General features: G+C 54.6%; 1 protein-coding gene across 4 annotated transcripts in view; it reads right to left on the minus strand.

Moving 5' to 3' along the window:
* SLC7A8 (solute carrier family 7 member 8) overlaps positions 1–13474 on the minus strand; it is a 47606-nt gene that overhangs the window by 16599 nt on the left and 17533 nt on the right. For all 4 annotated transcript variants that reach the window (XM_029582015.1, XM_029582014.1, XM_029582013.1 and 1 more), the window contains 2 exons: positions 8044–8248; positions 7349–7500 (listed from right to left, as the gene is read on the minus strand). In XM_029582015.1, the coding sequence (XP_029437875.1) occupies positions 7349–7500; positions 8044–8248 (357 nt within the window). The remainder of the gene's footprint in view (positions 1–7348; positions 7501–8043; positions 8249–13474) is intronic.

A 13474-nucleotide genomic window follows, 5' to 3' on the forward strand; every position in this document is an offset into this window, starting at 1 on the left:
AATCCTTCACAAGCCCCCGGTAGCATCAGCAGCCTTAGCCCTGCAGGCACACAGATGCAGCAACTCCTGAGGCCGCACTCACCAAAGCCAGCCAGAGAGCGCTCCCAGGCCAGGCTTCCCTGCATAAAGTGCACGCACAAAGCCAGCCAGAGAGCGCTCCCAGGCCAGGCTTCCCTACATAAAGTGCACACACAAAGCCAGCCAGAGAGCGCTCCCAGGCCAGGCTTCCCTGCATAAAGTGCACGCACAAAGCCAGCCAGAGAGCGCTCCCAGGCCAGGCTTCCCTGCATAAAGTGCACGCACAAAGCCAGCCAGAGAGCGCTCCCAGGCCAGGCTTCACTGCATACAGTGCACGCACAAAGCCTGCCAGAGAGCGCTCCCAGGCCAGGCTTCCCTGCATAAAGTGCACGCACAAAGCCAGCCAGAGAGCGCTCCCAGGCCAGGCTTCCCTGCATAAAGTGCACACACAAAGCCAGCCAGAGAGCGCTCCCAGGCCAGGCTTCTGTGCATAAAGTGCACGCACCAAAGCCAGCCAGAGAGCGCTCCCAGGCCAGGCTTCCGTGCATAAAGTGCACGCACAAAGCCAGCCAGAGAGCGCTCCCAGGCCAGGCTTCCCTGCATAAAGTGCACGCACAAAGCCAGCCAGAGAGCGCTCCCAGGCCAGGCTTCCCTGCATACAGTGCACGCACAAAGCCAGCCAGAGAGCGCTCCCAGGCCAGGCTTCCGTGCATAAAGTGCACGCACAGTCACAAGCATCCGGAGTGCAGCGTTTTCTACACCTAGAAAACGCATAGAAAAAGCAGTCAAACATGCCTTATGGCTGGGGAAGAGAGCGCAAACAAGCATGGTTACAGGCCATCACATGACAGGCTCCTGCCGCCAGACGAGCGTACAGGAGCCGGCGTCTCGCACGCACACAGAGGTAGGCACGCACAAGGCAGGCAGGGCTGTGACCCCCACCACACGTGCACCATCAGTGGGAAAACCCTGAGTCCAAATTCCTCTCGTGCTTCTGGGAGTCAAAGCAACGCGCGAGACATTTCACAGAACGGATCCTCAGGAATCTCTCCTCTCGCGGGGGGGGGGGGGGGGGGGGGATTTGCCTGGTTTTAATGCTTTAGGAAGGAGTCCTCGAGGATCAGGGACAGCATCACCTTCCCCCCCCTCAGGACCTGCTGGAAGTAGGGGTCTAAATTTCTCAAAATCAGGAGGTACGGTTCCTGTCAGGTGGCTCCAGCCCAACTGCCCAGCAGGACTTGTTTTTCCTCAGCTCGATAACTGGAAACAGACGGTATGAAGGGGAGGGTGGAGAAGAGAGAGAGAGAGAAGGGAACGGCTTGAGAGAGCAACAGAGGAGGAGGAACGGGAGGGGAGGAAAGGATTGGAAGTGGAGAGAGCCTTTGGGCTGGGACCCACATCTAGGCCCTATTCTGTCACTAATGACCTTGTGGCAACAACAAATAAGATTAAGAGAGAGAGAGAGAGAAAGTGAGGGGAGGGAGAGCGAGGAGGAAGGGTGTAGGAGCCAGAAAGGAGGACTCAGAGGTTGTGTACACATTTAGAACAGACTGTGCCACTAATCCTCTGAAAAACAGCCTTCCCTACGCTTCATAGTGCAGCCCGAGAGGCTCACAAATACAGGCCCCAGAGCCTCCATCACAGCCCCCACCCCCGTCTCTCTCACGTGTACCCAAACCCTGGAACCCAGCACACACACAGCTGCTTCCTCCCCACTCATGCACATTTGAACACTGCTGGATAATTACCCTCCCCACAAACACACACACACCCTGTGTCAGGTAAACATCTCATTTCACTAGAATATCCTTCACGGAGACATTCAGGAGAGAGAGAGAGAGAGAGAGAGAGAGAGTGTGTGTGTGATTGAGAGATAGGGGAGGTCTCGCTGAAGAGAGAGAGTGTGCGAGATGGAGGGTCTTTCTGGAGAGTGTATGTGTTTTTGATGTATGTGTGTGGGAGTGGAGGGGTTTCTCTGGAGAGAGTGAGCGTGTGTGTCTGTGTGTGAGTGAGTGAGATGGGATCTCTCCAGAGAGAGAGAGACAAAGTGTGTGGGGGTGTCTGAGTGAGATGGGGTCTTTCAGAGACAGAGAGAGAGAGAGAGCGTGAGTGTGTGTGTCTCTGGAAAGAGAGAGAGAGAGAGAATGTATGCGCATTTGCTAAGAAGGTTTGGGGAGGAGGGCAGCGATGCCCCTCTCATATCTGCATGGGAGGGCAGCGATGCCCCTCTCATATCTGCATGGGAGGGCAGCGATGCCCCTCTTATATCTGCATGGGAGGGCAGCGATGCCCCTCTTATATCTGCATGGGAGGGCAGCGATGCCCCTCTTATATCTGCATGGGAGGGCAGCGATGCCCCTCTTATATCTGCATGGGAGGGCAGTGATGCCCCTCTTATATCTGCATGGGAGGGCAGCGATGCCCCTCTTATATCTGCATGGGAGGGCAGCGATGCCCCTCTTATATCTGCATGGGAGGGCAGTGATGCCCCTCTTATATCTGCATGGGAGGGCAGCGATGCCCCTCTTATATCTGCATGGGAGGGCAGCGATGCCCCTCTCATATCTGCATGGGAGGGCAGCGATGCCCCTGTTCTATCTGCATGGGAGGGCAGCGATGCCCCTCTCATATCTGCATGGGTGGGCAGCGATGCCCCTCTCATATCTGCATGGGTGGGCAGCGATGCCCCTCTCATATCTGCATGGGAGGGCAGTGATGCCCCTCTTATATCTGCATGGGAGGGCAGTGATGCCCCTCTCATATCTGCATGGGAGGGCAGTGATGCCCCTCTTATATCTGCATGGGAGGGCAGTGATGCCCCTCTTATATCTGCATGGGAGGGCAGCGATGCCCCTCTCATATCTGCATGGGAGGGCAGCGATGCCCCTCTTCTATCTGCATGGGAGGGCAGCGATGCCCCTCTTCTATCTGCATGGGAGGGCAGCGATGCCCCCTCTTCTATCTGCATGGGAGGGCAGTGATGCCCCCTCTTCTATCTGCATGGGAGGGCAGCGATGCCCCTCTCATATCTGCATGGGTGGGCAGCGATGCCCCTCTTATATCTGCATGGGAGGGCAGCGATGCCCCCTCTTCTATCTGCATGGGAGGGCAGCGATGCCCCCTCTTCTATCTGCATGGGAGGGCAGCGATGCCCCCTCTTATATCTGCATGGGACGGCAGTGATGCCCCTCTTCTATCTGCATGGGAGGGCAGCGATGCCCCTCTTCTATCTGCATGGGAGGGCAGCGATGCCCCTCTTCTATCTGCATGGGAGGGCAGCGATGCCCCTCTCATATCTGCATGGGTGGGCAGCGATGCCCCCTCTTCTATCTGCATGGGAGGGCAGCGATGCCCCTCTTCTATCTGCATGGGAGGGCAGCGATGCCCCCTCTTCTATCTGCATGGGAGGGCAGCGATGCCCCTCTCATATCTGCATGGGTGGGCAGCGATGCCCCTCTTATATCTGCATGGGAGGGCAGCGATGCCCCCTCTTCTATCTGCATGGGAGGGCAGCGATGCCCCTCTTCTATCTGCATGGGAGGGCAGTGATGCCCCTTCTTATATCTACATGGGAGGGCAGCGATGCCCCTCTCATATCTGCATGGGAGGGCAGCGATGCCCCCTCTTATATCTGCATGGGTGGGCAGTGATGCCCCTCTCATATCTGCATGGGAGGGCAGTGATGCCCCCTCTCATATCTGCATGGGAGGGCAGTGATGCCCCCTCTTATATCTGCATGGGAGGGCAGTGATGCCCCCTCTCATATCTGCATGGGAGGGCAGCGATGCCCCCTCTTATATCTGCATGGGTGGGCAGCGATGCCCCCTCTTCTATCTGCATGGGTGGGCAGCGATGCCCCCTCTTCTATCTGCATGGGAGGGCAGCGATGCCCCCTCTTATATCTGCATGGGAGGGCAGCGATGCCCCCTCTTCTATCTGCATGGGTGGGCAGCGATGCCCCCTCTTCTATCTGCATGGGAGGGCAGCGATGCCCCCTCTTCTATCTGCATGGGAGGGCAGCGATGCCCCCTCTTCTATCTGCATGGGAGGGCAGCGATGCCCCTTCTTATATCTGCATGGGAGGGCAGCGATGCCCCCTCTTCTATCTGCATGGGAGGGCAGCGATGCCCCTTCTTATATCTGCATGGGAGGGCAGTGATGCCCCCTCTTCTATCTGCATGGGAGGGCAGCGATGCCCCCTCTTCTATCTGCATGGGAGGGCAGCGATGCCCCCTCTTATATCTGCATGGGTGGGCAGCGATGCCCCCTCTTCTATCTGCATGGGAGGGCAGCGATGCCCCCTCTTCTATCTGCATGGGAGGGCAGCGATGCCCCTCTTCTATCTGCATGGGTGGGCAGCGATGCCCCCTCTTCTATCTGCATGGGTGGGCAGCGATGCCCCCTCTTCTATCTGCATGGGAGGGCAGCGATGCCCCTCTTCTATCTGCATGGGAGGGCAGCGATGCCCCTCTTCTATCTGCATGGGAGGGCAGCGATGCCCCTCTCATATCTGCATGGGAGGGCAGCGATGCCCCTTCTTATATCTGCATGGGAGGGCAGTGATGCCCCTCTCATATCTGCATGGGAGGGCAGCGATGCCCCTCTCATATCTGCATGGGAGGGCAGCGATGCCCCTCTCATATCTGCATGGGAGGGCAGCGATGCCCCCTCTTCTATCTGCATGGGAGGGCAGTGATGCCCCTCTTATATCTGCATGGGAGGGCAGTGATGCCCCTCTTCTATCTGCATGGGAGGGCAGCGATGCCCCTCTTCTATCTGCATGGGTGGGCAGCGATGCCCCTTCTTATATCTACATGGGAGGGCAGCGATGCCCCTCTCATATCTGCATGGGAGGGCAGTGATGCCCCTCTTATATCTGCATGGGAGGGCAGCGATGCCCCTCTTATATCTACATGGGAGGGCAGTGATGCCCCCTCTTATATCTGCATCAGTGGGCTCGCCCGCATATCCTGTGAAAGGGGAAATGAGACCAGTACCAAACCTTGGGTCGCAGAGGTGCAGACAGGCTCTCTCTCTCCCTGTCTATTAACCACAGGGTACAGTCTACAATAAGGGGGAAGAGGAGAGAGAGATACCATGAGGCAAGATTAAGGAGGTGAGAGGTGAGAGGTGTGCATGCACATGAAGAGACTCCAAAGATTTCCTACACAGAAAGCAAGAGGGGGAGCGATTGGATTTCACACACACTCTCACACATATACACACTCTCACACACACTCTCTCACACGCACACAGACACACACTCTCTCACACACACACAGACACACATATACACACTCTCACACACACACACACACACACACTCTCTACATTCACTGCTCTCCTCTGTATATGTTACCTCGTTTCTGTCTCTTGATGTGTAAAGTCCCCTTATTTATCTGTCTATGTATGAATATACATGCACGCACACACACACACACACACTCTCTCTCTCTCACACACACACACACACTCTCTACATTCACTGCTCTCCTCTGTATATGTTACCTCGTTTCTGTCTCTTGATGTGTAAAGTCCCCTTATTTATCTGTCTATGTATGAATATACATGCACGCACACACACACACACACACACACTCTCTACATTCACTGCTCTCCTCTGTATATGTTACCTCGTTTCTGTCTCTTGATGTGTAAAGTCCCCTTATTTATCTGTCTATGTATGAATATACATGCACGCACACACACACACACACACTCTCTCTCTCTCACACACACACACACACTCTCTACATTCACTGCTCTCCTCTGTATATGTTACCTCGTTTCTGTCTCTTGATGTGTAAAGTCCCCTTATTTATCTGTCTATGTATGAATATACATGCACGCACACACACACACACACACACACTCTCTACATTCACTGCTCTCCTCTGTATATGTTACCTCGTTTCTGTCTCTTGATGTGTAAAGTCCCCTTATTTATCTGTCTATGTATGAATATACATGCACGCACACACACACACACACACACTCTCTCTCACACACACACACACTCTCTACATTCACTGCTCTCCTCTGTATAGGTTACCTCGTTTCTGTCTCTTGATGTGTAAAGTCCCCTTATCTATCTGTCTATGTATGAATATACACGCACGCACGCACGCACACACACACATACAGAGAGAGAGGAAACTTCAGAATTTGGATGATTAATATTTAACCCACGTACAAAACGTCAGGAGAATAACGTTTTCTTGAATCTGAGAGAGTCTGAGCGAGGGCGCGCTGCCTGTTCTGCACTTTCCCAGGGAGACGTCTGGGCTCCCCTCCTCCCTTCTCTGTACCCCCTACCCCCTTCACCCCAGTCCCTCTTCCCTTTGCCACTTTCCCAGGAGCCACCGGGTTCCTCGCCTCCCGAAACATCAGGCGTGTGCGCGGTGGGAGTGCGGCTCCAGCCGCAGGCAGGGAGACGGAAAGCCACTGGACACAGACAGACATACTCGCTCTCTCTCTCTCATTCTCGTCTCGCCGGCTGTCTCTATTGCCCCCATTGCCGCGCTATAGCGCTCCCGGATGTACGTGGGAGCTGAGCAGACAGGCAAGGGACGGTTCCTGCTCCCCGGAGCTTACTGACACACACAGGGAAAGACCGGCGGGAGCTTTCAGGAAATGAACCGGGCTGCGATGGGGGGACACCGGACATTTGGAGAAGTTTTTAAGGTTTACTGCAGGGACCCCTCTCTCTGTCCTCAAGCGGCCTGGCCGGACTTTTATTTCTCTTGCTTTTTCCTTGCTGCCTGCACTCTCACGATTTCCTGACTCAGCGCTGAATAATCAACTTAGACAGAAGAATAATAAAGAGGAAAGCAACAGCTGTGATTGCACAATGCCGCCTCCTCCTCCACCACCACCAAAACCAGCCCTCTCCCCCCCCTAGTCTCAGTGGCCCCCTCCCCCCCCCCCAGCCACTTGCAAGCCATAAGCCGAACCGGCTGAAACAAGTTCTAGCTGAGCACCCAATCTGTCATCGTTCCTAATTAAGACTCTGTCCCAGATTCAGTGCAGCAGGGCTGCCATTAATCAGCCTCGCGTAACGAGAAGAGCCCTTCCTCCCCTCCCCCCCAGCCCCCATTCACAGCAGGGGGACCCCCAGAATCTGCCACCCCCTCCATCAAGTACAAGAGAAGCGCAGAACCATAAAAAAAAAAACCAGGAAAGAAAATTCTGATCCACACCCGCCAGTGCAGCCTGGGACCCGGGCCCGACACCCCCACCCCCCCCCCAGAACCAGACGCACCAGTGTCTGAGAAAGAAGCAGGCGTGCACGCCACGTGTCATGCGCACCCCAACGCGGGCGGCTACTCACGCAGGCAGACGGCGGCCAGCAGCCTCAGGCCGGTCTCGGGGGCGAAGCAGGTCGGGAAGAGTGGCTGCAAGACGTAGTTGGAGAAGGTGAGGGCAATGACCGCTTGGTTGGTAGGGTAGATGACCAGCACGGCGATCCACAGCCTGAGGAACCTGCAAGGTGCAAGGGGAGAGGAAAGCAAGGTTGGTGCCCGGCCTGGCCCGTGACCTCAGGAGTCTGACGAGAGGCCGGGGATGGGACGGGACGGGACTGCATTCACACCACTTATATGTTCTATAAATGAGAAATCTGTGGGTATGAGAAGATGCACAGAAAGGAAATCTACATTGATAACCCAAAAATTAAAAAAAACAAACCCCAAACATTGGTTAAACGGGTAAGGAATGAATGACAGAGCCCCTGCCAAGGGTTGATCCTCCCAGCCCTCCATTATCAGCAGAGCTGAGTCAGCAGAGCACTCTGTCCTGAGAACAGATAAAAAAAAAAATCAGAGTAAAATAGCTGAGGGAAGAAGAGATTAAACAGCAGGGGAGGCACAGGAAACGCAGTCACACCCAAGGCACAGTGTGACCCTTAATCTCGGAAACCCACACGGGACACACGCAGGACCAGCGCCAGCCCCCAAGCGGAGGTCACTGTGAGCCCACCTCTCCGCGCCGCGGGACAAAGGAGTCGCGGTCTGCTGAACCACTTACCCCGCCAGTCCCCCGAAGATGTCCTTCACGTAGGAGTAGTCCCCTCCCGACTTGGGTATGGTCACTCCCAGCTCGGCGTAGCAGAGAGCGCCCACGGCGGTGATGATGCCTGTCACAATCCACACGATCAGCGAGAGGCCCACGGAGCCGGCGTTCTCCAGCACGCCCTTAGGCGACACGAAGATCCCAGAGCCGATGATGTTGCCTTGTGGGAAAGAAAAGCGGAATTCAGGCAGTGAGCAGACAGGTGGATGGCGACAGGAGGCAAGCAACACATAGGGCCTCATTCAAGACAGATGTTAAGAACGGAAGAATGTAAGAATCTGCCCTACTGGATCAGACCGAGGGTCCATCAAGCCCAGCATCCTGCTTCCAACGATGGCCAATCCAGGCCACAAGTTACCTGGCAGGATCCCAAAACTCAATAGATCCCTTGCTGATACGGCGTAACTATTCCCTAGGTCTACGTAACACTCTTCGGAAGAGTGGACCCTTAGTGCTGAGGTGAGGTTGGTGCTGCCTAGTGAGCAAGCCCTCTAGGCCCACACCGACAAGTGGTGGAGATGCCCTGTGGTGGAACGGGCTGGAGCTTCACCCATATCAGCCACCTCCCCCGCAGGCGGAGCCCCTGGGTTCTGGCGGCCGGCAGGTCTTAGGTGGGTCCCTAGGGCAATCCAAAGGCGAGAGTCCAGGGCGGAGCATAGGCAGAGGCAGGCGGCAGACAGAGGAGATGGGCAACAGGGCAGGGGGTCAAAACAGGCAGCAGACAGCGGAAAGAGGTCAGGGCGGGCAGCAGACAGAGCAAGGTCAGGTCCAAAGTGAGGGGTCAGGTCCAGGCAGCGATCAAGGAGAGTCTGGGTCCAGGCTGGGGTCAGAGTCCAGGAAGTCAAACCTGGAGGACAGAAAACAAGGAACAAGACGAGACAGGGCACAGACAAGGACGAGGGAACAAGGCAAGACAGACAGGCACAGAGACAGGCAAGGAAGGGCCACCACAACTAGCAACACGCACAGGGACACAGGGCGCACAGAGAGCAGTGTAAAGGGGCCAGCGATGTCATCAGCAGGTGCCGCGGCCCTTTCCCGCCACGAGCTCTTTAAGTTGACCGATGTCGGGGGCGCGTGATCCTAGGGAACAGCGGGTGATGGCAGTGTCCTGCTGTGTAGTTTGTTGGTGATGGGGATGAGTGCAGCGGCTCACTGAGCTGTCCCACAACCACCAAACAAAACACTCTACTTAATTAGTAATAGTTTATTGATTTCTCCTCCAGGAACTTGTTCAAACCTTTTTTAAACCCAGATAAGCTAACTGCTTTAACCACATTATCTGGCAATAAATTCCAGAGCTTAATTGTGCGTTGAGTGAAAAAGAACTTTCTCCCATTAGTTTTAAATGTGCCCCATGCTAACTTCATGGAATGCCCCCTAGTCCTTCTATTATCTGAAAGAGTAAATAACCGAGTCACATTTACCCGTTCTAGACCTCTCATGATTTTAAACATCTCTATCATATCCCCCCTCAGCCGTCTCTTCTCCAAGCTGAAAAGTCCTAACCTCTTCAGCCTTTCCTCATAGGGAAGCTGCTCCATTCCCCTTATCATTTTGGTTGCCCTTCTCTGTACCTTCTCCATCGCAACTATATCTTTTTTGAGATGAGGTGACCAGAATTGTACACAGTATTCAAGGTGTGGTCTCACCATGGAGAGATACAGAGGCATTATGACGTCTTCCATTTTATTCCCCATTCCCTTTCTAATAATTCCCAACATTCTGTTTCCTTTTTTGACTGCTGCAGCACACTGAGCCGACGATTTCAATGTGTTATCCACTATGACACCTAGATCTCTTTCTTGGGTTGTAGCACCTAATATGGAACCTAACATCGTGTAATTATAGCATGGGTTATTTTTCCCTATATGCATCACCTTGCACTTATCCACATTAAATTTCATCTGCCATTTGGTCACCAAATCTCATCCAATCTCACAAGGTCCTCCCAAGGCACAGAATGAGAAAAGGATGTTTCTGAATAAGGGCCATGGCGTTATCCTTAACCCAAGGACACAGAAAGAATACCACAACAGTAAGCACACAACATGATCCGATGACCCAGAAACAAGCCACGGACACAGAAAGAACCCCCCCATGGAGCCATGAGCTAATACAGCGCTGCACCGTCCCAGAAGAGAGCACTTCCCACTCCTGCCCTGAGCAAGCGACTCTTCTGTATCGCACATGGAGAAAGAGAGGATCATCAAGTGCTGAAAGATGCAATCGGAGGCCAAGAACACGTGGCAGAAAAAGATGCTGAAAGAGTCCCCAGTGGTCGCAGGCGCCAGCGGCCCGATTAAACCAACACCCAAGCGCACCTCGATTCGTCGCCTGCGCGTGCAACACCTCATGAGCTTCAGAAAGAAGGTAAACGAGAAAGAGACCGAGAGGCTAGTGAGCGAGGCGCGCGAGAAAGCCCTCCTGAAATAAAGAAAAAGCCAAGGGGATTTACACTCTCAAGAGCACGCAGGTCGTGCCTTGGGATGTCAGGAAGGGTCCTAGGTAGCCGCCGAGGCTCGGCCTGCAGGCAATCCACTTTCTACCACGCAGTTATCAGAGCTCCAATAAAGACACGGGGGGTAGGCAACCTTCCGGGACTAGCAAGGTCTCGTCCCTCAGGTGATGTCTTGAAGAGAGAGAGAGAAAAGCGTGCCCACTGAGATCAAACGCAAAAAAAAGGTGTAGCCATCAGGAAAACAAATAGAAAGGTAGTAATCTCTGCGCAGGAATCACCGGCGAGGCTGGCCGGCAGTACTGCATGCGGTCAGGGAGGCCCCCACATCCTCAGGGTACCGCAGCAGGAAGGGAGCATGAACCGAAACTAGATGGGTTATACCTGCTGTCCCACCATCTTAAGCTTCCTCCAGTCAACTGGGGCTGTCCCCTGGGCCCTTCTGACCGCACAGCCAGCCAAGTTTCCAGGATATTCACAATCAACGAGACGAATGCGCGTGCTGATCTCGCACGCGTACATTGAAAACTGGCTGGGGGAGGGGGCCACCAGAACAGGTTTGGGGAAACCCTGCAGCAGGGGAAATGTTCTCCGTGTCTTACGCATGATACCTTGCAGAGGAAGCCCCTTGACGTGACAAGCAGTCTGCTCCCAGGGGTCCACAGGGGTGGGGGGGGGAACAATGGCTCCCTTACAGCAGGGCTGCCCAACTCCGGCCCTCGAGGGCCACAAACCGGCCTGGTTTTTAGGATATCTCTAAGGAACATACATGAGACAGATCTGCACACAACTGAGGCAGTGCATGCAGATTTATCTCATGCATATTCATTAGGGTTCCTCTGAAAAACCAGATCGGTTTGCGGCCCTCGAGGGCTGGACACCCAAGCCTTCCTACTGGCCCGACAGGAAGGCCACATGAAGACGGTGATACACGCAAGGTCTGGAGACCACGCACACACACACACACACACACTTCCCTCCTTCAGACGTCAGCGTTACTCTCGGCAACACTCCTCATCTAGTGACGACAAGGTGTGTGCTAGCTTCTCCCAGTAGGGCTCAAAGAGGAATACATAAAACACCATGGGAACAACAGCAGCTTCGCAGCGATCTGATCTGCTTTAATCAAAGATATCCAGGCTGGAACGGAGAGAGAAAACATCAGAGGGATCTGGTTAAGTCCCACGAGGTTACCTTCTGCTCAGTGTGCGCCGCCAGCCCAATGGCGTGGCTCGTTACTTCTGGCCCGGGCTATAAATAGCTTCGCACAGCATGGGTTATATATTAAAAGCTTTCTTCATCCATTGATGTCACAGCATCATCCATTATTCATAGCCTGACTGGTCCCTGGCTGTAATCCCCCCCGGTCTAGGAATATGAAGCACAATCCTGCTGTTTACGCAGACACACCACACACAAAGTGTCACACGCAACATGTCTTTAGCAAGATAACGCCAATACGCACCCAACCTACCGACACGATGCGTATCTCACTCTCAAGGGAAATACCGACGTGCACGCTCAGAACATGACGTGAGTGGGATGCTGCTGCTCCACGTACCTCTACCCGCACGCAGCGCATTTCTTTAGCAAAATCCCAACTCTCCTTACAGACGCCCAAGTGGAAGAGCCCTCTTCCTCTAGCGCGATATCGACATGGGAACAAAGCACTCATCAACGACACAGACATGGCACATCTTTAAGGGTGAGAAGTGTCACAGGCACAGATGTGCACGACGCGCGCGTTGCGTGTGTACAGAGCGGCACCCCTTGTGTGCGCTGGGTGCCTAATACACCAGGACTTACGACTGCAGTGGTGCGCACTGCGCAAGGCCACCTCCCTGCCCGTGCATCAGAAAAATGCTGAGCGAGTCTTCCAGCTACTTAAGGAGTTGGCACGCCTTGCTCTGATCCCTCCAGGCAGCTAGGAGATCGGTAATTAAGCGTGCCACGTGCCTGGTACTTCGGGAAGGGGGGACTCCCGTGAGAGGCACGGGGGTAATAGTACTGGGGACTGGAAGGCAGGTGCGCATGGACACTGCTGAACCATCCCGCTGTGCGGGAGATCAATAAATATTAGGATGCAGGCCAAAGCTCCATAACATCCGAAGAGCGTTCAATACATCAAGAGGCCTCGCTCCTTGTCAGGCCTGGAAAGGAATTCTGGGAAGGAGGGGTCTGCCAGCAGTGTTAAGCCACCATGCCATCATTTCATCCGTAGAATGTTTTCCACTGGTTACGGGGTCTCCTGGGTTACATCGGGTGCCGGGCGGTGTGGCTGGCGGTGTGGCTGGCGGCTTGCGGTCATCTTTTGCTTAGGAGTAGGGCTTCCCAGTCTGGTCCCAGTGACCTCCCCCTTGGCCAGTCCAGTTTTTCAGGATTCCCACAGTGAGCTCACGCAGGGATATCCTGAAAACCTGACCGGCTGCGGGCTTCCCGGGAGGATCCAGACAAACTGCAAGTCCCTGCCCAGTAGAGGGCAAAAACCAATACCGGCTCAGCTGGCCACCGGGGCCATCTTGTCGCCCAGCGTGTTGTGTGCATCCTTTCTGATCCCAGCTCTGCCAGTGACACGCTGCAAGAACCCCGGGGCAGCTCGCTTAATCCCTTCCTGCCTCCGTGTACCCCGCTGATGATAACAGCGCCTCGTGTGGCCCCCCCACGTAGCGCACATAAAATATTTCTGGGTAAATGTGAGATGGAATCTGGAAGCGCTGGGCTGGTAAATGGGAGAGACTTGAAGCAAGCAAGAGTCACCAGCAAGGAGGAGGCATGAAAAAAAAAACCATGAAAGAGCCGAGGGGAGGGAGGGGGGGGGGGTGCCATATGTTACCCTGGGCATGCACGGGGCTCTCACATTGGATTCTCCTCCACCTCCGTGCACCACGGCCACAAGGCGCCGTTTCTCCCTTCTAACCACTTCCCGTC

This window comes from Rhinatrema bivittatum, chromosome 16 (assembly GCF_901001135.1).
Source record: "Rhinatrema bivittatum chromosome 16, aRhiBiv1.1, whole genome shotgun sequence".
NCBI lineage: Eukaryota > Metazoa > Chordata > Amphibia > Gymnophiona > Rhinatrematidae > Rhinatrema > Rhinatrema bivittatum.